At 33.4% G+C, this 25,468-nt stretch overlaps 3 protein-coding genes, 1 non-coding gene and 2 pseudogenes across 4 annotated transcripts; 3 read left to right on the top strand and 3 right to left on the bottom strand.

Moving 5' to 3' along the window:
- Positions 1 to 562: 562 nt before the first annotated feature.
- LOC8282715 (DEAD-box ATP-dependent RNA helicase 35) lies at positions 563 to 2,989 on the bottom strand. The gene is given in 2 exon segments (XM_002517649.4): positions 563 to 936; positions 939 to 2,989. Coding segments are annotated over 2 exon segments (1,755 nt in total). The 5' UTR covers positions 2,532 to 2,989; the 3' UTR covers positions 563 to 774.
- Positions 2,990 to 4,490: 1,501 nt separating this feature from the next.
- LOC8282711 (triphosphate tunnel metalloenzyme 3) lies at positions 4,491 to 5,726 on the top strand. Its single transcript, XM_002517645.4, has one exon. It carries the CDS (start codon positions 4,657 to 4,659, stop codon positions 5,263 to 5,265), a length of 609 nt encoding a protein of 202 aa, XP_002517691.2. The 5' UTR covers positions 4,491 to 4,656; the 3' UTR covers positions 5,266 to 5,726.
- A 289-nt stretch (positions 5,727 to 6,015) lies between these two features.
- Positions 6,016 to 6,087, top strand: TRNAP-UGG. The gene has a single exon. It is a non-coding gene; the product is annotated as a tRNA-Pro (tRNA).
- A 2,442-nt stretch (positions 6,088 to 8,529) lies between these two features.
- Positions 8,530 to 10,939, bottom strand: LOC107261147 (phosphopantothenoylcysteine decarboxylase subunit VHS3-like). Its single transcript, XM_015718297.3, has 3 exons — positions 10,648 to 10,939; positions 9,110 to 9,165; positions 8,530 to 9,017 (listed from the first exon to the last, which is right to left on the bottom strand). The coding sequence occupies exons 1-3, from the start codon at positions 10,777 to 10,779 to the stop codon at positions 8,696 to 8,698; spliced, it is 510 nt and encodes a 169-aa protein (XP_015573783.1). The 5' UTR covers positions 10,780 to 10,939; the 3' UTR covers positions 8,530 to 8,695.
- A 704-nt stretch (positions 10,940 to 11,643) lies between these two features.
- Positions 11,644 to 21,716, bottom strand: LOC8282724 (annotated as a pseudogene).
- On the top strand, positions 21,504 to 23,925 carry LOC125370989 (annotated as a pseudogene).
- Positions 23,926 to 25,468: the final 1,543 nt, after the last annotated feature.

Below are 25,468 nucleotides of genomic sequence, written 5' to 3'. Positions count from 1 at the left end.
GATGTAAAATGTTAGGTTATTTTTTTTATTTATTGGAGAACCAACCCACCGTATATTATATAGTCACAAGTAGATATCCGATTGAGTTAAGTCTAAGTGTAAATTTTAAATTGTTTAGTATATTTTATAGATGAAATTGTATTCTTTTAGTAGGGTAGAAAAGTTCAAAGAGAAGGCTTATATTTTTTTTTTTATTGAAGTGTTTCTACATTCTTATTCCACCCAATTTATGGTCAACTTCTGTTTACAGCAAACAAATCCAGAAAGCTAAATTATTGAGGATGTAGGCTTTGAATTTAATAGAAATTAAGTTGGTATGGCTCACCACAAGAAATTAAGATTGAATCTGAATTTTCTCTTGTGAAGAATAAAGAAAAATAACTTTCCTTTTTTACATATATTAAGACACCAGCTTAATAGAGGGATTAAAACTTGTAAAACTTTGAATTCCGATACTTAAAATATCTGAATCCATGTCCTTTGATTTTGGATAGGAATTAAATTGCAACCATAGGAATTGCAGGTGTAATTGCCAAAATCAAGTAACCATTGAAGTTATGAATAAAAATAGGAAAAGAAAATGTAAATATTGTATTGATTTGAGAAAGATAAAATCTAAAATTACAATGACAAGGCCAAGTAACTGAATTTCTAACAGAATGAGCATGACACATAATTCGCTTTCCCTTGTAAATTAATGTTCTATTCCTGGGATATTACACTAACAGAAACATGATTCAAAACTTAATACTCTAAGATCAAACTGTAAATACATCACATTTCTCCTTTATACCCTCCATAACCAAAGTAATCCTTTTTCACAGTAGCAAGTTGCTGCAATCTCTGATGCTCCAACTTGGGACAATTGCTAATTCGGTGACCCAGCCCACCACAATAAGTGCATCCCTCCACTCCAATTTCGCTACTGATTCCCTCCCATTTTCCATCTCGCTGCCTCTTACCTCAACCAGAACAGGTGGGATCTTCTGTTTTGCTTCTTGCAACAGGTGTTTCAAATCAAGCAGAGTCGTTTCACTCTGGTTTTTGTTTATAAACGTCGTTGCAATTCCTGTCTTGCCACACCTTCCTGTTCGTCCAATTCTATGCACATAGTTCTCAATTTCTGCAGGCATATCATAGTTGATTACATGTTGAATGTCAGGAAAATCCAAACCCTTTGAGACAACATCTGTTGCAATCAAGACATCTTTCTTGCCTGATTTGAATGATGAAATCGCATACTCTCTCTCTTCCTGATCTTTGCCTCCATGGATGGCCACAACTTCAACTCCTTTCAATAGGAGATATTCATGAATTTTATCCACATCAGCTTTGCTCTCGCAAAATATTAAAACCTGTGGTGGGGTCTTCTCTAGACACTTAAGAAGGTATGCAGTCTTATCCTCTTGCTTTACATACTCGATCTCCTGAATCACATCAAGGTTTGCTGCTCCTGCTCTGCTGACGTTAACAATAACAGGCTTAACTAGAGCACTTTTAGCAAAATTCTGAACTTTTGTAGGCATAGTGGCAGAGAACAAAAGAGTCTGCCTCTGAGCTTTAAAGTAGCTAAAGATTTCCCTTATATCATCTTCAAAGCCCAAATCTACTAATCTATCAGCTTCATCCAATGTCAAATACCTGCAATTATCAAGATTCATTTTCTTCTTCGCCAGCATATCCTTCAACCGTCCTGGAGTTGCCACAACGATATGCACACCCTTTTTCACCACCTCCAATTGGGACCTCATATCCACTCCGCCAACACAAAGCAATGCCCTCAACTCTGGATACCCGGCTCGTCTCGTAGGGATCAAAAACTGTTCCACAACTTCATAAGTTTGCCTAGCAAGTTCCCTTGATGGGCATATTATCAATCCAAACGGCCCTTCTCGTGGCGCAATAGGCATCATTATCTCCTCCTGAAAAGCAATTGTAATCATGGGAAGTACGAAGGCAAGTGTCTTTCCAGAGCCTGTAAAGGCAATGCCGATCATATCCCTTCCAGATAAGATCACAGGAAGACCCTGTATCTGAATTGGCGTAGGCTGCACAATTCCTTTGGCTTTCAAAGTCTTCAAAATAGGCTCAGGAAATCTCATATCCTGAAAATTCTTGACAGGCGGAGGAATATCATCACCATCAGCTTTAATGTGCCACTTTTTCCGAATGGAATCACATTGCTTTTGAGACATTTTCCTGATACAAAGAGGCGGCTTCCATCCTGTCAACAAAGGCTCAGTATAAGTGATACCCTTGGCCAATTCTTGTACAGACATCAGCGCTTTCATATCTGATAAATGCTCTAGCATCTCTTTCTCTTGTTGCACAATCTGCTCAATTTCACTAATTTCAGGATGTTCGCGTTTAAGATCTGAAACCTGGACAAGAAGACTGGCTTTAGCTTCAAAAACTTTGGGTTTTTTCTTCTGTTCATCTTCTAGGGCACAAGCCTTCCTTTTCCTATCAAGAATCTTTTGTGCTTCTAAAGCTCTGCGTTTCATAACTGGTACGTACTCTGCTACCTTCATGTTTGCTGAAAAAACAAAGTGGCTGTTACCCACAAAAACCTTGCAGAAAACTAGAAGAATGCGATAGCTGATTACGAGTTATAAGAGGCGTGGCGAGCTTCATGTAATACACATATATATAGTGATTGCAAATCCAAAAGGAAGTAGGAATTATATTAGGTTTGGAATTCCATAGAGTCGGTCGAATTAAAGTTCCCAGATGAGAAAGGTCTTTTCTTGTATTTGTAAGCCTGCTTTGGAATGCGTCACTATTTTAGGAATTGTAGTCAAGCTGGGGCTTTAGTGGCTTTTGTATTGCAAGGAGATCTGGTTGGCTTGGGCAAGACATTGTCCAATGATAAGGTTGTTGAGCCTAAAAGGGCGCGTTTGGTTCCTGGTATGGAAGAGGTGAAGAAGAGTGCTATTGCGCCTGGGGCTTTTGGGTATACTGTTAGTGGAGCAGGGCCTACTACGGTCGCGGTGGTAAATTAAAGATGACTTTTTAAAAATATCGTTTAAGGTATTTTTGTTCAAAAATATTATTGTTTAACTTTTTTTAAATATAGTATAATTTTTTTAGTTGTTTTATAAAAAAAATTAAAATAGTAATTTTGAAAAAAAATTAAAAAATCATATCTTTAACATTTTAACAGTAAAAATAAAAAGAAAGTTTAACACTGCAAATTTAATAAAAAATAAAAAAATATAAAAGTATTTTTATTATTTTTTTAAAATTATATCATGGACCCAGGTTTTTCTAGTACTTAGGTCATTTTACACGTGAATACTTATTTTTTTCAGAATTTTACTTATTTATTTTTAATTGTATCTAATTCTTTTTATATATAACCTTTTTGATGATGAAATGGTCGTATGTTACGAACTAATTAATTATAAAATTTAAAATATAATTTTTTATATTTAATAATTGATAAGTTAATAATTTTATTAAGTATTAAATTTTAAAAGTTATTTTATTTTTTATTGAATATTAATTATTTTTATTAATAAAATATATTTAAAAATCTTATTAATAATTACTCCCTGTATTCCATACTAATTGAAATTTTTTAATATTTTTTTAGATTAAGAAAACATATAATATGTTTAATTATGGAGAACAAATAATTAATTAAAACTAAATGACTCTTCTATAGACATTAATGTGTGTATTACGTTAAATGAACTTTAAATATAAATTTGATGAAATTAGTTTATAAATAATAAACTTGATATCTTTTAACATATAAATATTGATTTGTTTTATATACAAATGGTATATTTATTACTTATAAAATATATATTCATTTCTTGTAGTGTCATATTCATTAAACATGAACTTTAGATTCATTACTTATAAAATATACATTCATTTGTTATTAGAATCAGATTTATTAAACATAAATTTTTGATTCATTACTTATAAATTATATATTTATATGTTATTAGTATATAGTCCATTAAATAAGAAAGTGCATATTCATTATTACTTATACACTTGTTCTTAACATATTAATATATTATTTATTACGTATAAAGTGTATATTTATACGAAGATATGTTCATTTCTTGCTTTTATTAACTCTGCATTACATCAAACATTAAGTGTAAAAATGCACCTTCTCCCTATTATTATTAGGATTAGAAGTCTATAGAGTCGGTTGATTTTGTTTGGGGATGTTTTTAAAGTACAAATTATCCTTGTCCTACTAGTTAAAGGATTTAGATATTTGGAAGGTTCCTGACGGTTTCTGTTTTAGCTTTACTAGTTTTTTATTATCCTAATAAATTAGAAACAAATCTTTTTGATTTAATCATTAGTCTTAGTCCCATTATTCGCAGGATTTGTTTTTCAATGTTGCAAGAATACAATTATTCCATCTAAACATAAGGATAAAATCCTTGTGCTTGATTCCCATTATCCTTTTCTAATTTTTGAGGCCAGAAAATCAGAGCTTTTTATAAAAATAAAAATAAAAATTGCACAAAACAAAAAGCACGACAACAGAACAACTCCATATCCAATCATGAATTGCTAATTCTTGTATTTGCCTCTACCTAATAACCCAACTTTTTCTTTTTCCTTCGTTTTCTCAGCGACCAAACAACAAAATTCCTTTTTGGAATTTTTTCTTTTTTTATAATCATGGAAGTGGAGGTGAAACTTCGGCTTCCAAACTCGCAAGCCCATGAAAACCTCTCTAAAATCCTCTCGCCATTCCATACCAAAACACTAATCCAAGAAAATGTCTTTTTCGACACAACCAAGTCCCAACTCACATCAAGCCTCGCCATTCTTCGTCTCCGTTTTTACAATCAAGATTCTCAATGCATTCTCTCCTTAAAATCCAAACCCACAATCTCAAACGGCATCAGCCGCGTAGGGGAGCAAGAAGAGCTCATCGACCCATTGATTGGACGCATGTGTGGAGCTGAGCCATGGCGGTTACGATCATTGGAGGGGTCAACGATTATGAGGAGAGTTAGAGAGGAATTTGGGGTTAAAGAGAATGATGGGTTTGTTTGTTTAGGTGGGTTCAAGAATGTGAGACAAGTGTTTGATTGGAAAGGATTAAAATTGGAAGTTGATGAGAGTATTTATGATTTTGGAACTTGTTATGAAATTGAGTGTGAGAGTAAAGAGCCTGGAAAAGATAAGAAATTGATTGAAGAGTTGTTGATGGATAATGGGATTGAGTTTTGTTACTCTGAGGTTAATAAATTTGCTGTTTTTCGATCTGGGAAGTTGCCTTAGTGTGTGAAGTTTTGGATTCGATTGTCGCAGTGCTTGTTTCAAGAGTACTTGTATTAATGTTAGTATATTTCAGTTGTTAATTCATATGAAGATATGTTCATTTCTTGCTTTTATTAACTCTGCATTTAAGCTCAATGTTTATGTTTGAAGAACTTTTCCTGCTTTGGAGTTTTGTCCGGATGATTTTAAGTACTTCTATTAGCATTCTCCACTGAGGGATGTCTCAAATTCGCAAGCAAGTGAAGGGAATTCATGCGGAAAAGTTTGATTGCTGTGCACATAATATGTGTAAATCAGATTTTTTGAAGTTAATAGAGGATTTGTCCACTCATGTGCCTGGAAAGCATTGTGCAGTAGTAATTGGTATGCTGTCAAAGCAAATGTGTTCAACTTAGCACTCGATTGCTAGCAATATATGAACCAGTGGGCGTTAATAAAGCAGAGTATGTTATTAGATTGTTCTTTTTGCGTGTACTTAATCGGTCAAGTCCTGATAACATCTATATTGTCTAGGTTGATTGAATTGGACATGGGTTTTCTTTGAAATATGCAATCAATGTTGGACATACATCATCCACATTTCCCAGTTTTACGTTAACATTCTTCACATAATGCCTTGGAGCATTGAAGTTTACTGTGAATGTATTTTATCTTCACAACTTGACTAATGGAACCATTTTTGGTTTCTGTTATACTATGGAACCATATTTGTTTTATTATCAATTGATATCTCAAAGATGAAATCAATGAGGGCGTTTGGTCTAGTGGTATGATTCTCGCTTTGGGTGCGAGAGGTCCCGAGTTCGATTCTCGGAACGCCCCTTTTTATTTCTGCTGAATTTTCTTTGCTACTATCGTTTTTATCTATGTGGGCGTGTGGGGCAGCAAGCTTGGCACATCTATTCCCTTGCACGCGGCAGCCATAATGCTTTTGGCTATCAATTCTTCTCAGAGCAGAAGTTGAACCACCTAGCCTTCTGTCAATATTTTTTTTTTTCAAGCTTTCTAAAAGGAACCGTCTGAAGTAGTATGCCCAACTTTCAAGTCCCTAGCACCACAAAGAAGAGAACTTTCCATCATCCATAACCATTCAACCGGTTCCCAACATTTGCTAATTCTTGAAAACACTTTCATTTTCAAAAAGGGTCAATCATAAAATGCATAACAATTATAATTACAGCAGTATTTCCTGGCAACCATGGCTCATCACTGCATGCTTGGTATCCTGAGAAGTGATCCAATTGACTAGGGGTAATCCAACAACAGTGAACGGCCCCTCACCCCATATTGCGAGCCTTACCATATCCCGTGGCAGAGGAGCATTTGAAGACTGACAACTTGAGAACCGTTTGTGGGTTTAAGAGATCTGCTACTTCAACACAGACATCTACTTTCATTCATTTGTTTAAACACGGCTTAAAGGCCCCGAAACTTAAGAATCAATAGATAATTCACTTGTATCTTAATTTTCAGGTTTTTTGTTCACTAATTTGCTTTGGTCGTCTTACCTGTTAATTACCCTTAAACTATGCTTTACAAATTCTTATACTTATCAAGAAATGTTATATATATCTATAAAAAGAATTGTGAACATTGACTCTTTCTCTCCCTCTTTGCTCTCTTCTTTACTTCTACCAACAAATTTATATAGAATTAAGAACAAATTTAAAAATTGACTCGGTCTTTATACTCAGTCTCTCATAAACTCTAATTTGTATCCGTTCTCTCCAATCTCTTTGTTTTGTGCTCAATCTTTTTATAAACTTTGATTTGTGTCCGGTCTCTTCAATCAATGCCAAAAGAAAAGAGTTTTGAGGCATGTGAAAAGCCCTGTTAACTTTACCACAGGATTGATACTTGCTGAATACTGCAGTTGGCAGCTCCAACGCTACCCATATCAGAGAGTTCATAATGTAGTGGTGGGCATCATTCCATTGTCATCACAGAGTGGAAGCTGAATCTGGGCAGGTATAAGGTGTTTTGGCTCATTTTTGAAGGTTTATAGTTTTCCCAAAAATTAATTGCTCAGTGGTTTTCTTTTTCTTTTCTAGATCAAGATTTCAAAATCAATAATTGGGATGTTATTAAAAAAAAAAGTTAAATTTGAAATTTATAATAAGAAATCTCAACTTGGCCAAAGTTAGATTAGTACGCTTATGAGCCAGTATCAGCCATCATGTGATTTTGGCACAAGTTGCACCTAAATTATGAGAGCTGCCAAGGTGCTTGCTTAGTTTTATTTGTGTATTATTGCTGTTTAACCAGGGCTAAGTTTAGCAGAACAAAATTAATAACGTAATAGACTTGAAAAGTGAGAGCTTCCAATGTTTAATGGCAATAAACAAGAATTATTATGATGTAATTGTAAACTCTTTGTTATTTCTATATTTAGTTCAGTTTATGAGGACAGTCTTGGGAGCAAGAGCAGACATAATTAGTTTACCTATGGCGATCAACCAGAACGATTAAAATCCAGGCAAATGTGTATAGATCAGAGAAACACCCCTGAACACAATTTTTTCTGCAAGTCTTGAGAGTTTTTAATGGAGCCGTGATTGGATACCCTGAAACACCCCTGAACACAACTTTTTCTGCAAGTCTTGAGAGTTTTTAATGGAGCCGTGATTGGATGCCCTGAAACACCCCTGAACGCCCCTCTATATATAACCTCATTCAGGCACAACAATATCAAACAGCTTATGTACTAAAAGGACTAGCAATAGGCAAAGCCTTTACAACCCAAAAGAAATATACTTTGGAAACCTTTTCACTTTTAGTCCAATGTCTCGATTTCAAAGTTTCAACAGAACAAACTAATAATAATTTCTATAACTGTGTCCATCCCTAGGATTTTCAAGCCAAATGCTTTAGTATCTTAGTTTGTCTGCCTTCTCCCTTTCCAACACATGACATTTTATATCAATGAAACTATGTGCAAATGGATAAAGCGCCATTTCAAACCATTGCTAAAACTCAAAAGTGCTGAGAAACCTTGGAATTTTCACATAATTTAGGCTTCTGCAAATACTAGTGTAAATTTGTTGGAGACAAACCAGACACCAAGCAAAGAAAGAATTATTACCAGAGTTAAGACTCTCATGAAAGCTCAAGCATGTGATAACCAAGAGAAAAATGAAAAGATATCTATATTAAAATGTTAAATGATTCACTTTCATGGAAGAGAAGATGCTCCCATCTGTTATCAAAAGATAGAATACCAATTCCATGATGCGTGTTCCACAATAATAACATCACAAGAAAATCTAAGAGACAAAACATCTAGAGATTTTTATATTAAAATGTATGTTTCAAGTTCTGTGAAAATTAATGATCTGAATTTTTTGATTTTCTCAATATTTAAATAAAATAAAATTCCTCCAACCAATCTAAGTTTAAATGGGATTCTAAGGAAAAAAGGGGGAAAATATTCTCATTTTTTCTTTTTAGAAGGTGGCTGGGTTTCTTCCTCCTCATCTTCATCGTCATCATCGTCTTCGTCATCATCGTCATCATCGTCTTCGTCATCATCATCGTCGTCGTCTTCATCATCATCATCACTTTCTCCATCACTATCAGCATCACCCTCAGAATCCAATTCATCATCACTCCCTTCCTCTCCAGAGGAACCATCATCATCATCCTGATCATTATCACCATCATCATCATCATCGCCATCCTGATCATCAGTTTCCCCGGCATCCTTATTCTCAGCTGCAGTTTTTTCTACTCTATTTAGTTCAGCCAAAGGAAACCTGCAAAACATTCCATAACCCGATCACTTTTTAAGCCCTTGGTAATAATAGTTTAATGCAATTGCAATTCATAAAAGAAATCCTTTTCTTACCTTTTATCAATTGCAGATAAATCTGGTACCATATCCATATCATCTGGCTGAGATCTCTATTATAAAGAAAGATGTAAGAACGAGTACAATTGAGAAAAAGTTAAGAAAAAAATAAAATAAATAATACTCATTCTGAAGACATTCTCAGAAATTACAACCTCAAAAAGGTTAAAAGAACGGTTCTTCACTAATTGTTTGTCTATGGAAACCTTCCTCCTGCATTGGAAGAAGGCAGTTTGAACCCATGACCTTCAGCTCATAAAAAGAGCACTCTTACTATTACACCATAGCTCAACTTTAACTAATATCAATAAAGATGACGCATATATAACTGAGCATGAAAGTAAGAGATAAATGAGAACCTAGACCAGGATTTAGAGACTCAGAAATACATTAATATACAAAATGAAATGCATTTAAGAAAACAAAGCTACTTGATATCAAATAAACCATTAGGGTAAGGTGTATTAGGAACACATAGCAACTTCAAACATTCATGTGCTGACAATTACATTTAATAAATGGAAGGCAAATTCATTACACAGCAAACAAGGATATAAAAAATGGCTTTTACATCCATGACCAAAGCATATCTTATAAAAGTATATGGAACTTTTCGTGCAAAAAGAAAAGTACCCAATATTATATAAGCCTAGAACTCTATATTATTTTCTCAAATCATTCATGGTCTCTTTGAACTTCAAAACCTGAAGTACTATCAATTGTCTCGTTTTAACAGGACTGAGAAATCTAAAAAGAGAGCTATAAATCTAAGATATGAAATCTTTCATTTCAAAAGGCTAGAAGGTCCTAAGTAAATAAAAAACTACTCAAACCATTAGCAAAACTAACTGACAAAGGAAAGTTGTCGCAGAACCATGTTTTCATGATTGGCTTCCGCTTTCTCTTGCCCCAAAACAGACATATATATACAAGGGAGAAAGTTCTATGTCATCCCATTTCCTACAATTCCCTCGCAACTAACAATTTGGGGTAGAAACGTGCCAAACCAAACAGTACAGCCAAATACAAAGGGAAGCCGAAACCAACATCCAAGAAGGACAATTATAAGCAGAACACATTAATAAAATCAAATTGAACCAGCTCATTGTGTAAGACGATAGATAAACCAGAATAAAATGCTATCTAATAATCCAAGAACATAAGGCAAGAAATCAAAAATAAGTCTAGCAACATTAGTTAAAAAGATAATTCCTTTACTAGGTATTTAACACAAAGAAATCCCCTTTGAACAGAAACAACCTCAATAACCTTAACATTCTTCTCTATGAAAGTACATCCATTAGCACAAATATCCTAGTAACCAGAAACCTGTTATTTCCCTAGTAAGTAACTTCCATTTAAAAACAAATAATAACAAACACAAAATAACATTTTCAACGGAGCAGTGTCCATCAAAGAAAACGTCCTTAAAAATCAAAATAAAAGCAACCCATGCATATCAAAGTCCAAAATTGAAACAAAAAGGTAATATAAACAAAGATTAGAGACTAGCATTGAGAGACAGGGCAATGTACCATAAAAAACAGAATCAAAAGCAGAGACTTTTGAGCAAGAAGAGCACTTTGCACCACAATAGATTGCACCATAGAGAACATAACCGTCTCCAGATTTTCAGTACTATTGCTACATGAAAGAGAAGAGTCCATTATCTATTGGGTAGTATATGATATTTAGCCAAATACCCAGAAAGCAGAAAGACAGAGAGTCACAGTGACACTGAGAAATAGGTAGAGAGAGATTCTGCCCTTTTTTTCAGTGAAATAATGAAGAGGGTATTTGCTGGGGAATTAGTAGGGTGTGAGAGGGAGTAAAATTATTAGGGTTTTGACTATTGTTCTGGGTATGTTTTCTTTATGTGGGTCCAATGGACCCGCCATGGTGTTGCGACGTCAGCATGATTGCTTGGATACATGTCTGCCACAGCAGCAAAGACATATTTTTATTGATTAATTTATATTTATTTTCGTGATAAATAAAAGAGTAAAAATGGTAATATACAAAAATGGTAATAGAATATAATTAACTTGGCCTTTACTTCAAAAAGAGAAGAGACTTCACCTTCCATAAAAGGAATGTATGAAAATATTATCTTTTCTTTTTAAGAAAATAATCTATATATAATATCTATAAATTAATATTTTGGAAGTTAAATTTTAGAATTTATATTTATATATAATTTTATAATTTTTAATAAATAAAATTACATTTCTAATTAAATATTAATTTTAATTCTAAAAGATAACATATTAATGGTAAATCAGTTTTCTAATTAAATAATAATAATTTTAAAATATAAAATATTAATTACATTTTAATATTATGTTAACTAATAAATTGAATTTTTAATTAGATAATAATTTTAATTTTAGAAAATAATATCTTAAAAAATAAATTGACTTTTAATTATATAGTAATTTATATTATTAAAAAATAATAATATCAATTATTTTAATAGTATTAATTTATATAATATTATAATTAATTATTAAATATTTTTAAAAAAATTATATTAATATGTTAATAAAATTTTAAAATATTAAAAAAAAGAAAAATAATAATTAAAAATATCTAATTTATTATTATTTTTAAAATATGATAAATAATATATTAGATGAGAGAATGGAAGACTCTGATTTGAAACTGAAGATTGGATGTAGCCCTAATGCCATTGTTCAATCAAATCTTGTACAATCATGCAAATGTTGGAGGGAAAAACTGAAAAAAGATCACAACTTTAATAAACCAGGGACTTGGCTATTTATTCCTGGCGAGATGATAGAGAGGGCCCTGGCGAAGGTAAATAACTCGATATAAAGCCCTCATCCATACTAACAGATGCAAAGAATTTGTTGAGATTTATAAGTTTGGAAGATATCCTTTCTAATGCGAGTAAACACTTTAGTACATTTCCTGTTGTTGTTGCATCCTCTAAAACCAACTACTGCTATAAAGCATCTTCAAGCAAAATTCTAAACCAATGAAAACTAATAAGAAAAAACAGAGACAAAAGAGAAATAAATCAAACTTAGCAGGAACTTGGCTAATTACAGGTGTAAGTGTAAATTTGTTTATAAGAACGGGCAAAACTTGTATAGCTAATTAATTATGAAAACTACCTTTTATATCAGCTTATCATTGGCAGCCCACGCAACGGATCTTTATTCGGATGGGTCCTAAGAGAACTACCCAAACCTACCAAAACTTTTTAGAATTATTAATGAATTTAATGAAAACAATGAGACGAGAACAAGATTATGTTCGTACTTGCATATTCATAAGTTGTTGCATACAAAACGACACCACTGAAAAAAGTGAAAAAAATAAAAGGTTAAATGAAAAAAAAAAAAAAAGAAACAAGCTTGTCACTTTCTGTAAATCTTCATGACTAAAGTTTTCCTCAGTATCTCTTTGGATTTATGCAAAATGTTGCATGTCCTTGTGTGCAAATTGCAATCTCTCAGGTGATAGAACTTCCATAAAGAAAGAAGCTAAAAATCACTGTTTATCCTCCAAGAAAACCAAGCATGGACTACCTCAAAAACTCGTGCAAGAACAAATCTTTTTACTTGATAATCTTTTTGAACATTAGGAAAGCTTACTAGGGAATTTAATTCTGCTTTGATTCTTCACTTCTTGATGCCCTGTCCGAGCTGATAGACGACTCAGTGGAAGTGTAGGAATAAGCTTCAACTTTTATTGCTGCATTTGACACAAAACTGCTTGTGCAGTAAGATCTTTTTGAGCTTTCAGGCTCTACTAAAGTAGCATTCAGAAAAGGAGTTTGGCTTGGCAAGGGGATTTCACAACCACTGCTAGTTAGCATCACAACCACTTCTGTCATTGATGGTCTTAAGGCAACTGAAGGTTGTGTGCATAGAAGTCCTGTTTGAAGCAATCTTGACACTTCTTCTGCTGAGAAATCATCTCTTAGGCTAGGATCAGCTGCTTCAACCAATCTATTTAATCTGTAAAGTTGCCATACCTGAATCCAAATGGTGAAAAGAAATGTAAAAGAACTGTCGCATTGTCAAACATAAAGAAATGCACAAGTCTACGTAGTTCTTATATGGACCAAGAAAAATTCAAGATCATACTGTTTGTAGAAGGGATTTCGAGTCTTCTATGAAAGCATTACACCTTGTACCCATTACAATCTCTAGAACAAGTACTCCGAAACTGTAAACATATGCTTTTTCAGTAAGTTGGAGGCAACTCGGGCTCCATGTATTCCCTGCATCGCCAATGCATAAGACACAGTTTAATTGAAAAAAGAAAGAAACTTTTTATACTAAAGATTCAAACTTGGATAGAACAAAGTGAGGACTTACACTGTTCCTGCAGTTCCATTGCTAAGATGGCTCTTATCAGCACCAAAACATTGAACAAGTCCAAAATCTACAACCTTTGGAGTAAAGTCCTCATCAAGAAGAAAATTAATGCTTTTAATGTCTCTATGAATTATTCTCTCTTGAGAACCTCCATGGAGATATGCAAGTCCTTCTGCTGTTCCTACGACTATATCAAACCGTTGCTGCCAATTTAGAGTTGCAGTTTTATTCTTCCTGCATAGAAAAGTTGAATCATCATTAGTTTGATCTAAAATCTTTTTGTTACACATCAATCCACTTATTAAATAAGCATCGAAGAGTTAATATGCATTAAAAGAAGAAACAATTACCAAAAATGAACTGATCGAGGCTCTTGTTAGGAACATACTCATAATAAACCAGAAGACTCTCAGGACCTTCAATGCTGCATCCCAACAGCTTCACAAGATTCTTGTGTTGAATTCCACTGATTAAGTTCACCTCATTGAAGAACTCGTCCACCCACTTTCTTGTGTTGAAAATCAATCTTTTAACAGCAACAGTTTCCCCGTTTGGAAGAGTTCCCACCGGTAATTATCCCAGCTGGTACCAATACTAGGCACTATATATCAATTTGGTACCAAGACTTTAATTTGAATCGATTTGATAACAAACGTACGTAAAAATATATCAATTTAGTACCAACATTCAAATTCCGACGTCCGAAGCTGACGTGGCATGCTGAGTAGGAATTTTTCGGGTGTTTTGCCCGCTCAGCGTGTGCCACGTCAATTAATGACGCTGAGTGGCCCTGTCGACGCCAACACGGCCGTGTTGATGCCTGTGTTCCCAACACGGGCTGGTGTTTATGCCCGTGTTACTCTTTGTGGTCATGCTCCCTAAAAGCTTTTTTTTTTTTCTTTGATGTTTGATGCATCCAACACGACCATACCAACACGGCCGTGTTCAGCTTTCTCATGCCCATACTTAGCTCGTTTCGACAGCTTCTAGTGTTAAAAGAACTAGTAGAAGACATCATTGTTGACACTAAGGACAATTCTAAGCAAAAGTATTAAGTAGTGCACTTTAAGTAATTACAAAATAGCAACTTGTATTAAGTGTGGAACACAAGAACATGACAAAATAATTAAAAGATTTTATGGTCATCATCAAAAAAACAATGTTGACACCGAGCACAATAAACAAGCATGTGAAATCTGTCTTATGGACCATAAAAGCACCATCTGTCCTAAAAGCAAAAAACAAAAGTTCCTACATATAAACAAGTTCCTAATGTATTAAATAATCATAATGCCTAGCTAAGGCTTGCTGTTGTCTCTAAGACCAACATGCATCCAAGGCTTCTTCTTCTTTGAGGTTGCAGTCTCAACATTTTCTTTCCTCCGAGCCTTCTTAGTTGTTGCTTGCACCTTATCTTTCCCCTTTCCGAAACTTCATATGGAGTAGGATTAGATCCAGAAGCTTTCTTTGATGCTGTTGAAAGAGATGCAGATCTAGGAGCCAGAAATGGCTTGTTGCCCTTGTTCTTCACAGTCTTGCCCTTGCCATTCTTCTTACTCGGCTGGGAGTCTTCATTCACTCCACTTGATTGAGTTGGAATATATCACTTAGCAACTCATTGATGCTTCTTGTATTTTGATGAGGTCTTTGTGTTCCTGCAACAGTTTGGAACAAACTTGTCCAATGAAGATTAAAATCATCTAGATCTACTAGATGACCAGGTATGTCAAACTCAGTTTGGATTGACAGTGAAGGAGTTACATTTTGCACCTGCATAAGTTAAAGTAAATATACATTAGGTTATTACAAATATATTTAGTTAAGTAAATGAACTTATTACCTGTGCAGTCCCAATTGGATCATTTTCTAAGTACTAGGCATTGGGGAGTTGGTCAGTAAGGTCTATACGGAGTTGGTCAGTAGGGTCTATTTGGTTTGCTCTTCTTTTTACCTAGTAAAACACAAAAATAATAATTTCATTATATTTTAAAGAAACCTAATATACAAAAGCTTGAATTGAAATTACGCTTACTTGTAATTTTTTCATCTTAGGCTGTTTTGATGTAGATTTGGCATGACCATGGTATCTCTTATTGTGGCCTTTGGCTCCACAAATGGTGCAAGTCATCACTGAGCCTTTTTTGGTTACTTTGCCCTTCCAGTAGTACAAATACCATCTCATCTCTTCTAATCTCCTCTTTGTAACAGATCGCTTCTCGCTTTTGGTTGAACTGAGCGGGGAGGTAGCATGGTGTCATGGCTCTTGGCCAAAATTCATAGCTAGTAGTAGGGTTTAGCAAGTGGCTGTATGTTTTTAAATAAGTACTGACCTTGTAATAATCATCTAGATAATTCTCAGAATTATCATGTTTATACTATATTGCACATACTGCATGGCAGCATGGTATGCCAGTTAAATCAAACCTCCTACAAGTACATGTTTTGTTCTTAATGTCACACTGCATGCAACACTTCCATTCTGTCACTCCAAAGGTCCGAAGCAGGATCGTTGTTGAGTTCCAAGTCACCGCTAGTAGGTCTAGGAACCATTTCGGTTATCCTTGTTCTCCTTTTGAACAACCGCCCAAGCAACTGGATATATCGATCGTTGGCATCAATCGCCACAAATAGAAGCCCACCATAAATCCCCTTCAACCAGCAACCATCAATTGATATTAAAGGTCTGCAAAACTTGAATCCATCCTTTAGGGCAGTAAAACAGACATATAAACCCTTGAACACTTGTTCCTCCAAATGTAGCACAATTGTGGACCCAGCATTACTCCTTAGCAACTCAAGTTTGTAATCATGCAGTCTACCCAATTGCTCTCTTTCATCACCATCAATGAATTTCAGAGCAATGTTCCTAGCTCTCCAAGCCTTTAGCCTAGAGACATCAACTGCCATATCCTCCTTAACAGTTTGAATAATACATTGAATTGCCCAACTTGGATCAGCCCTAAACCTTTCCACATACTTCATGGCAATTTACTTAGCATTAACATATTCATTATGTGCTCTTTAACAACCTGTGATCGACTTTGGACTTGATTTGCAGTGTTCTTATCATTTGTCTTCAAGTAAGCCCAAATAAAAAATCCACATCCCTTTTTGCGCTTTGCTTTACATTTTATTATTGTATTTGGACCAAAAATTACTTGATTCTTGCTCCTTATTGAGTAGTTCTTTACTGCATCTTTAAACTGCATAAAAGTACTAAACAACATGCCTATCTTCAAATTAGGGTGGGCCATATCTATCTCCTCATTAAAAATTGGCCATTTTGTCTTCCTCGAATCAATATCACTTTCATCAGATGAAGAGCATGACCTAACCTTATCACTTGGTGCATAAACAGTCTCATCTGAACCCTCACCTTCAATTATTTCTTCATTAACCCTTATTCTATCCCTTTCTAACTCCATATCAAAAAAAATTTCAAATAAATCATCATCATCTTCATCATGCAAGTCATAATCAGAATCAACAAATTTAGGGTCCTCCTCATCAGCCTCACTGTCAAACTCCTCACTATCATCATTCCCATGACCATCTTGTTCAATTTGAACCTCTTCTAAGCTAGTGCCATCACTACTTAGCATTCTCACTTCCTCAAATGATTCAATATTATCAGCATGCACAACATTCTCAGTTGGTTCTAAATTTTCTTGTTGCATATTTACCTTATCCCTAGCATAAACATGAATCACTCTTGACTCATCAACACTTAAAGACATCTCAATACTATCACTGTCATTATCTAACTTTCTCAAACCATCTGTGTCACTTTTCTTTGGATGCTTCCAAAACATAGAAAATGATGCAGTGCACCAATTCTGGCCATTGCATCTATCTCTAATCTTGACATCATATCAGTAGAACAAAAATCTATGCTCCCAACATCTCTAATTTTTGGCCTACCCCTACCATCTACTCTAAAACAATGCCATTCTATACTGAAATACTCTGTATCAGGCACTGTATATGGTAAAATGGATAAAATAAATCAATGCCATTCTTTATATTACAATCACTCAATACAATGAAAATCAATAAGGAAAAGGGTTTCAAATCACCAAACACTAAACACCACAATAAAACACATAACAGAAGATCATCCTTTGCAAGTTACCAAAAACCAAGCACAACCATTATATACAGAGCACAAGTTACAAAATGCAAGTTATACGACTTACAGTACACGGGCTGCCTTTCACTTTCTTCCCTTCACCTCCATTCAAGAGACATTGTGCGATGGGAATAATGCTGTAAAACGCACACTCTGCAATGTGAAAATGTTGTGACAGTTGAGGTAACAATGCTGTAAAATGCACAGTGGGGGCAGGGAAGAAGAAAGGGAACCGGGGAAGAAGAGAGGAGAGAGAAATAGAATTAGGGATTTTGGGAAGCAGGGAAGAAGAGGGGAGAGGGAAATTCTTTTTGTGGGTGAGAAAGTAGTCGTCCAAAAGCGTGACAGTATGGGCATGAGAAAGCTAAACACGACCGTATTGGTTTCAACACTGACCGTGATGCATCAAACATCAAAGAAAAAAAAGCTTTTAGGGAGCACGACCACAGAGAGTAACACGGGCATAAACACCAGCCCTTGTTGGGAACACAGGCATCAACACGGCCGTGTTGGCGTCGACAGGGCCACTCAGCGTTATTAATTGACGTGGCACACGCTGAGCGGGCAAAACACCCGAAAAATTCCTACTCACTATGCCATGTCAGCTTCGGACGTTGGAATTTGACTGTTAGTACTAAATTGATATATTTTTATGTACGTTTGTTATCAAATCGATTCAAATTAAAGTCTTGGTACCAAATTGATATATAGTGCCTAGTATTGGTACCAGCTGGGATAATTACCCAGTTCCCACATATACAGAACCAGCTCCTCCTTGGCCTCTTATGTCGCCTTTTCGAGGGTCTCATACTTGAAATTCAGGCTTGTTTTGCTGAAATTGATTGATATTTTTTCGAGATTGATGCATTCTAGGATATAATGAATTCAATGAGAAAAAAAATTGTTGATAAGAACCGGCAAAATAAGCTAAATTGTTAGTAAGAGGAACTTGGCTAATTACAAGCAGTATTATAAATTTAAATTCATTACAAAATAGATAAATTTATTTATATTATAAAATGTTTTTTATCATGTCTTCTTTTTAATTTTTCATTATATTATAATTAAAATATTTATTTTATTTTTATTTTTATAATTTAATTTTTTTATATTTTTTACTACAACATTAAATTTATTTTTTTAAAATATGTTAACATATTATAACAAAAATGTTATAGATTAAAATAATAAAAAGAATTTTATGTTTTTTAAAAAATAAAAATAATTTTATCTTTTTTTCTTCAAATATCAATATTATAATTTTAAATTTATAAGATAATTTATAGATTGATAAGTTATAAATTGTAGATTCATCACAATATATCTATGTTTCTAAATTATAATCTAAAAGAATATTTATAAAAAAGAACAAAATCGCTGGTAAAAATTTAATGAATATACACTCTATATTTAATGAATCTTCTACTTATAATAGATAAATATACAATTTATAAGCAATGAACCTAAAATTTATATTTAATAGATTTGACACTTATAACATATGAATATACGTTTTATAAGTAATTGTCGAACCTTAAGGATTATTAATCTCATTTTGATGGTTACAAATAATTAAAAATGACTAATTTTATGTTTCAGTGTTTATGCGCAAGGAAAGAAAATTGGTTCTTCTAAGGCAGAGTAGATTCACGTCCGTAAACTTTTATTCACGACCGTAAAACTTCAATTTTCCAGGCATGAAGAATTTTTGCCTCAAACAACAAAAAGGACATTAGCATTCTTTCCAACCATGAAAACGAGAATTCATATCCGTAAAGAAATATTTACGCTCTTGAAAAATGATCTCCTCCTTAAAACTGAAGAAACCACAAAAGAGTTAACGGGAAGAGTTCTCAAGCTGTGAAGGAGGTCTCCCAGCTGTGAAGAATAATTCACGTCCGTGAAAAATGATCTCCTCTTTAAAATCTGAAGAAACTACAAAGAAGTTCACTGAAAAAGTTTACAAGCCGTGAAGATAAATTCCCAGCTGTGTAGGAGATCTTCACAACTGTGAAGAAGATGTACACCCTCGTGAATGATGACAACTCTCTAAATCTTCAAGGAATCACAAAAGAGCTCACGGCTAAAGTTTTCGAGACTTGAAACCTAAGTTCCCAACTATGAAAGCAATTTTCATGGCCGAGAAGAATTATTCACGGCCATAACGGGTTCTAGCTTTTCAAATCTACTCTTTACGTTGATGATTCACGGTGATGAATTATTCACACCCGTGAAGCTGTATTTATAAAAATTGTTGAAATGATTATTTTTGTATTTAATGAGAGTGCAATGTCTCTATTTCACTTCTAAGTGTTCTAGGTCAAACAAGAGCATTTATTTTGAGCCCTCATTGTTCATTTACTCTTAACAACTTCAAATCTCCATCTTTTTTCATCTTGTATTAAAGGTTCAAATTTGGGATTGAATCTTTAGCTAGTTGGGTATTTAATTCTTATAATCAAAGCTGAAAAGGTGAAATTAAGTATCCGTGTAAGGGATTAAAAACTCTTGTAATTAAAATCTTATATTAGTTTAGAGTGTGAGCCTTTAGAAAAATATTTGACTTTGTTGTTAGCCTTATAAAAGAAAACAAATAGAGTGAGGTTTGTAATTATATTTGACAGTGGAAATCTCAAAAGAATTCTTGAGAAATGGATGCAGGCAAGAGTTGGTCGAACCACTATAATTTCTTGATGTTATGAGTTATTTTTTATTTTTCTATCTTTGGTTTATATTAATCTTTATTTTTTGACTTCAACTAATTCACCCCCTCTTGATTGCTACTAGAATTACAGTAATAAACCTAAAATTTATGTTTAATGAACATAATATTAAAAATAAATAAATATACACTTTATACGTAATAAATAATATATTAATATGTTAAGAACAAGTGTATAAGTAATAATGAATATGCACTTTCTTATTTAATGGACTATATACTAATAACATATAAATATATAATTTATAAGTAATGAATCAAAAATTTATGTTTAATAAATCTGATTCTAATAACAAATGAATGTATATTTTATAAGTAATGAATCTAAAGTTCATGTTTAATGAATATGACACTACAAGAAATGAATATATATTTTATAAGTAATAAATATACCATTTGTATATAAAACAAATCAATATTTATATGTTAAAAGATATCAAGTTTATTATTTATAAACTAATTTCATCAAATTTATATTTAAAGTTCATTTAACGTAATACACACATTAATGTCTATAGAAGAGTCATTTAGTTTTAATTAATTATTTGTTCTCCATAATTAAACATATTATATGTTTTCTTAATCTAAAAAATATTAAAAATTTCAATTAGTATGGAATACAGGGAGTAATTATTAATAAGATTTTTAAATATATTTTATTAATAAAAATAATTAATATTCAATAAAAAATAAAATAACTTTTAAAATTTAATACTTAATAAAATTATTAACTTATCAATTATTAAATATAAAAAATTATATTTTAAATTTTATAATTAATTAGTTCGTAACATACGACCATTTCATCATCAAAAAGGTTATATATAAAAAGAATTAGATACAATTAAAAATAAATAAGTAAAATTCTGAAAAAAATAAGTATTCACGTGTAAAATGACCTAAGTACTAGAAAAACCTGGGTCCATGATATAATTTTAAAAAATAATAAAAATACTTTTATATTTTTTTATTTTTTATTAAATTTGCAGTGTTAAACTTTCTTTTATTTTTACTGTTAAAATGTTAAAGATATGATTTTTTAATTTTTTTTCAAAATTACTATTTTAATTTTTTTTATAAAACAACTAAAAAAATTATACTATATTTAAAAAAAGTTAAACAATAATATTTTTGAACAAAAATACCTTAAACGATATTTTTAAAAAGTCATCTTTAATTTACCACCGCGACCGTAGTAGGCCCTGCTCCACTAACAGTATACCCAAAAGCCCCAGGCGCAATAGCACTCTTCTTCACCTCTTCCATACCAGGAACCAAACGCGCCCTTTTAGGCTCAACAACCTTATCATTGGACAATGTCTTGCCCAAGCCAACCAGATCTCCTTGCAATACAAAAGCCACTAAAGCCCCAGCTTGACTACAATTCCTAAAATAGTGACGCATTCCAAAGCAGGCTTACAAATACAAGAAAAGACCTTTCTCATCTGGGAACTTTAATTCGACCGACTCTATGGAATTCCAAACCTAATATAATTCCTACTTCCTTTTGGATTTGCAATCACTATATATATGTGTATTACATGAAGCTCGCCACGCCTCTTATAACTCGTAATCAGCTATCGCATTCTTCTAGTTTTCTGCAAGGTTTTTGTGGGTAACAGCCACTTTGTTTTTTCAGCAAACATGAAGGTAGCAGAGTACGTACCAGTTGCGAAACGCAGAGCTTTAGAAGCACAAAAGATTCTTGATAGGAAAAGGAAGGCTTGTGCCCTAGAAGATGAACAGAAGAAAAAACCCAAAGTTTTTGAAGCTAAAGCCAGTCTTCTTGTCCAGGTTTCAGATCTTAAACGCGAACATCCTGAAATTAGTGAAATTGAGCAGATTGTGCAACAAGAGAAAGAGATGCTAGAGCATTTATCAGATATGAAAGCGCTGATGTCTGTACAAGAATTGGCCAAGGGTATCACTTATACTGAGCCTTTGTTGACAGGATGGAAGCCGCCTCTTTGTATCAGGAAAATGTCTCAAAAGCAATGTGATTCCATTCGGAAAAAGTGGCACATTAAAGCTGATGGTGATGATATTCCTCCGCCTGTCAAGAATTTTCAGGATATGAGATTTCCTGAGCCTATTTTGAAGACTTTGAAAGCCAAAGGAATTGTGCAGCCTACGCCAATTCAGATACAGGGTCTTCCTGTGATCTTATCTGGAAGGGATATGATCGGCATTGCCTTTACAGGCTCTGGAAAGACACTTGCCTTCGTACTTCCCATGATTACAATTGCTTTTCAGGAGGAGATAATGATGCCTATTGCGCCACGAGAAGGGCCGTTTGGATTGATAATATGCCCATCAAGGGAACTTGCTAGGCAAACTTATGAAGTTGTGGAACAGTTTTTGATCCCTACGAGACGAGCCGGGTATCCAGAGTTGAGGGCATTGCTTTGTGTTGGCGGAGTGGATATGAGGTCCCAATTGGAGGTGGTGAAAAAGGGTGTGCATATCGTTGTGGCAACTCCAGGACGGTTGAAGGATATGCTGGCGAAGAAGAAAATGAATCTTGATAATTGCAGGTATTTGACATTGGATGAAGCTGATAGATTAGTAGATTTGGGCTTTGAAGATGATATAAGGGAAATCTTTAGCTACTTTAAAGCTCAAAGGCAGACTCTTTGTTCTCTGCCACTATGCCTACAAAAGTTCAGAATTTTGCTAAAAGTGCTCTAGTTAAGCCTGTTATTGTTAACGTCAGCAGAGCAGGAGCAGCAAACCTTGATGTGATTCAGGAGATCGAGTATGTAAAGCAAGAGGATAAGACTGCATACCTTCTTAAGTGTCTAGAGAAGACCCCACCACAGGTTTTAATATTTTGCGAGAGCAAAGCTGATGTGGATAAAATTCATGAATATCTCCTATTGAAAGGAGTTGAAGTTGTGGCCATCCATGGAGGCAAAGATCAGGAAGAGAGAGAGTATGCGATTTCATCATTCAAATCAGGCAAGAAAGATGTCTTGATTGCAACAGATGTTGTCTCAAAGGGTTTGGATTTTCCTGACATTCAACATGTAATCAACTATGATATGCCTGCAGAAATTGAGAACTATGTGCATAGAATTGGACGAACAGGAAGGTGTGGCAAGACAGGAATTGCAACGACGTTTATAAACAAAAACCAGAGTGAAACGACTCTGCTTGATTTGAAACACCTGTTGCAAGAAGCAAAACAGAAGATCCCACCTGTTCTGGTTGAGGTAAGAGGCAGCGAGATGGAAAATGGGGAGGGAATCAGTAGCGAAATTGGAGTGGAGGGATGCACTTATTGTGGTGGGCTGGGTCACCGAATTAGCAATTGTCCCAAGTTGGAGCATCAGAGATTGCAGCAACTTGCTACTGTGAAAAAGGATTACTTTGGTTATGGAGGGTATAAAGGAGAAATGTGATGTATTTACAGTTTGATCTTAGAGTATTAAGTTTTGAATCATGTTTCTGTTAGTGTAATATCCCAGGAATAGAACATTAATTTACAAGGGAAAGCGAATTATGTGTCATGCTCATTCTGTTAGAAATTCAGTTACTTGGCCTTGTCATTGTAATTTTAGATTTTATCTTTCTCAAATCAATACAATATTTACATTTTCTTTTCCTATTTTTATTCATAACTTCAATGGTTACTTGATTTTGGCAATTACACCTGCAATTCCTATGGTTGCAATTTAATTCCTATCCAAAATCAAAGGACATGGATTCAGATATTTTAAGTATCGGAATTCAAAGTTTTACAAGTTTTAATCCCTCTATTAAGCTGGTGTCTTAATATATGTAAAAAAGGAAAGTTATTTTTCTTTATTCTTCACAAGAGAAAATTCAGATTCAATCTTAATTTCTTGTGGTGAGCCATACCAACTTAATTTCTATTAAATTCAAAGCCTACATCCTCAATAATTTAGCTTTCTGGATTTGTTTGCTGTAAACAGAAGTTGACCATAAATTGGGTGGAATAAGAATGTAGAAACACTTCAATAAAAAAAAAAATATAAGCCTTCTCTTTGAACTTTTCTACCCTACTAAATACTTCCATGACATCTCCTGGCTATCAGAAAGTTAATTTAAATGTAAAAATGACACTTAAGCCAATATTTCTCTTCTGACTTTGTCCACCAAAATAAAATATATAAAAGGAAAATTAAGAAAATAAATGTTGACAATTTCTACGTGCTTACGCATTTGTTAATTCATTATTCTCTTCAAAAGAAGGGTTGTTCTAAAGTTGTGCTTATTTTAAGACAATATTTGATTTTCGACAGTACCTTCATAATAAATATGCCATGATGTGAGAAAAAAATAATATAAATCTGCTTGGAATAGATGGTTTGATTTTCTTTATAAAAAAAAAAAAAAAAATGGTCTAAAGATGTCTACTGCTACAATATTTTATGAACTTTAAATGGTTGTTAAATACAATATTATTCACTGTCCATTATTTATGATTAATTTCAAAATGTAAATTTAATTTCTTTTATTAAGCTAGATAATAATAGAGAAACATATCATGCAACTATTGGTATAGGTAAAGTGTCAATAAAAATTTTAAAAAAATAATAATAATAAAATAAATAATAATTATTATTATAAATTAACCTGACAACTTCCTGTAATTAATAATTAAACCTGGGAGTCAAGATTTCTTTTTATTCAATTAAAATATTGACATACTATAAGAGTATATACTAATGGAAATTCTACAATGAAATCAATTCTATTGCTGAGCTTGATATTTGATTAATTCAGTAAGCCTAATGAGGCATCAAGTAAACTCTTACGTTAATTCAAGTTTGAATTTCATGAAGATGCAAGATGAAAAAGGGCTACATCAAACCCACATCAACTCTAAATTAACGGCTAATAAGCTATATCATTCATTGGCCTTCTTTCTTTCTTTGACTTTGTATCCCTCACCAAAAGATTAAACAACTTCGTCTTCTATGTGTATATAGAAAATTGTCATTAAGAATATGTTTTTTTAGGTACTAGGAACATGACAATTGTCCAGATAAAACAAATTATGCCAAAATCCATCAAAATTCAGACACGGATTAATAATTTCCCTAGATTATAAAATTGAAGCTCTTGATTGCGACCCAAATAGACTCTTTAAATATGAATTCTTTTAGCTCGTCTTTATTTTATTATTATTA

The sequence above is a fragment of the Ricinus communis genome, chromosome 8 (genome assembly GCF_019578655.1).
Source record: "Ricinus communis isolate WT05 ecotype wild-type chromosome 8, ASM1957865v1, whole genome shotgun sequence".
Lineage (NCBI taxonomy): Eukaryota > Viridiplantae > Streptophyta > Magnoliopsida > Malpighiales > Euphorbiaceae > Ricinus > Ricinus communis.
Note: the sequence above shows the minus strand (reverse complement) of the source record. Positions and strands in the feature narration are given on the sequence as shown.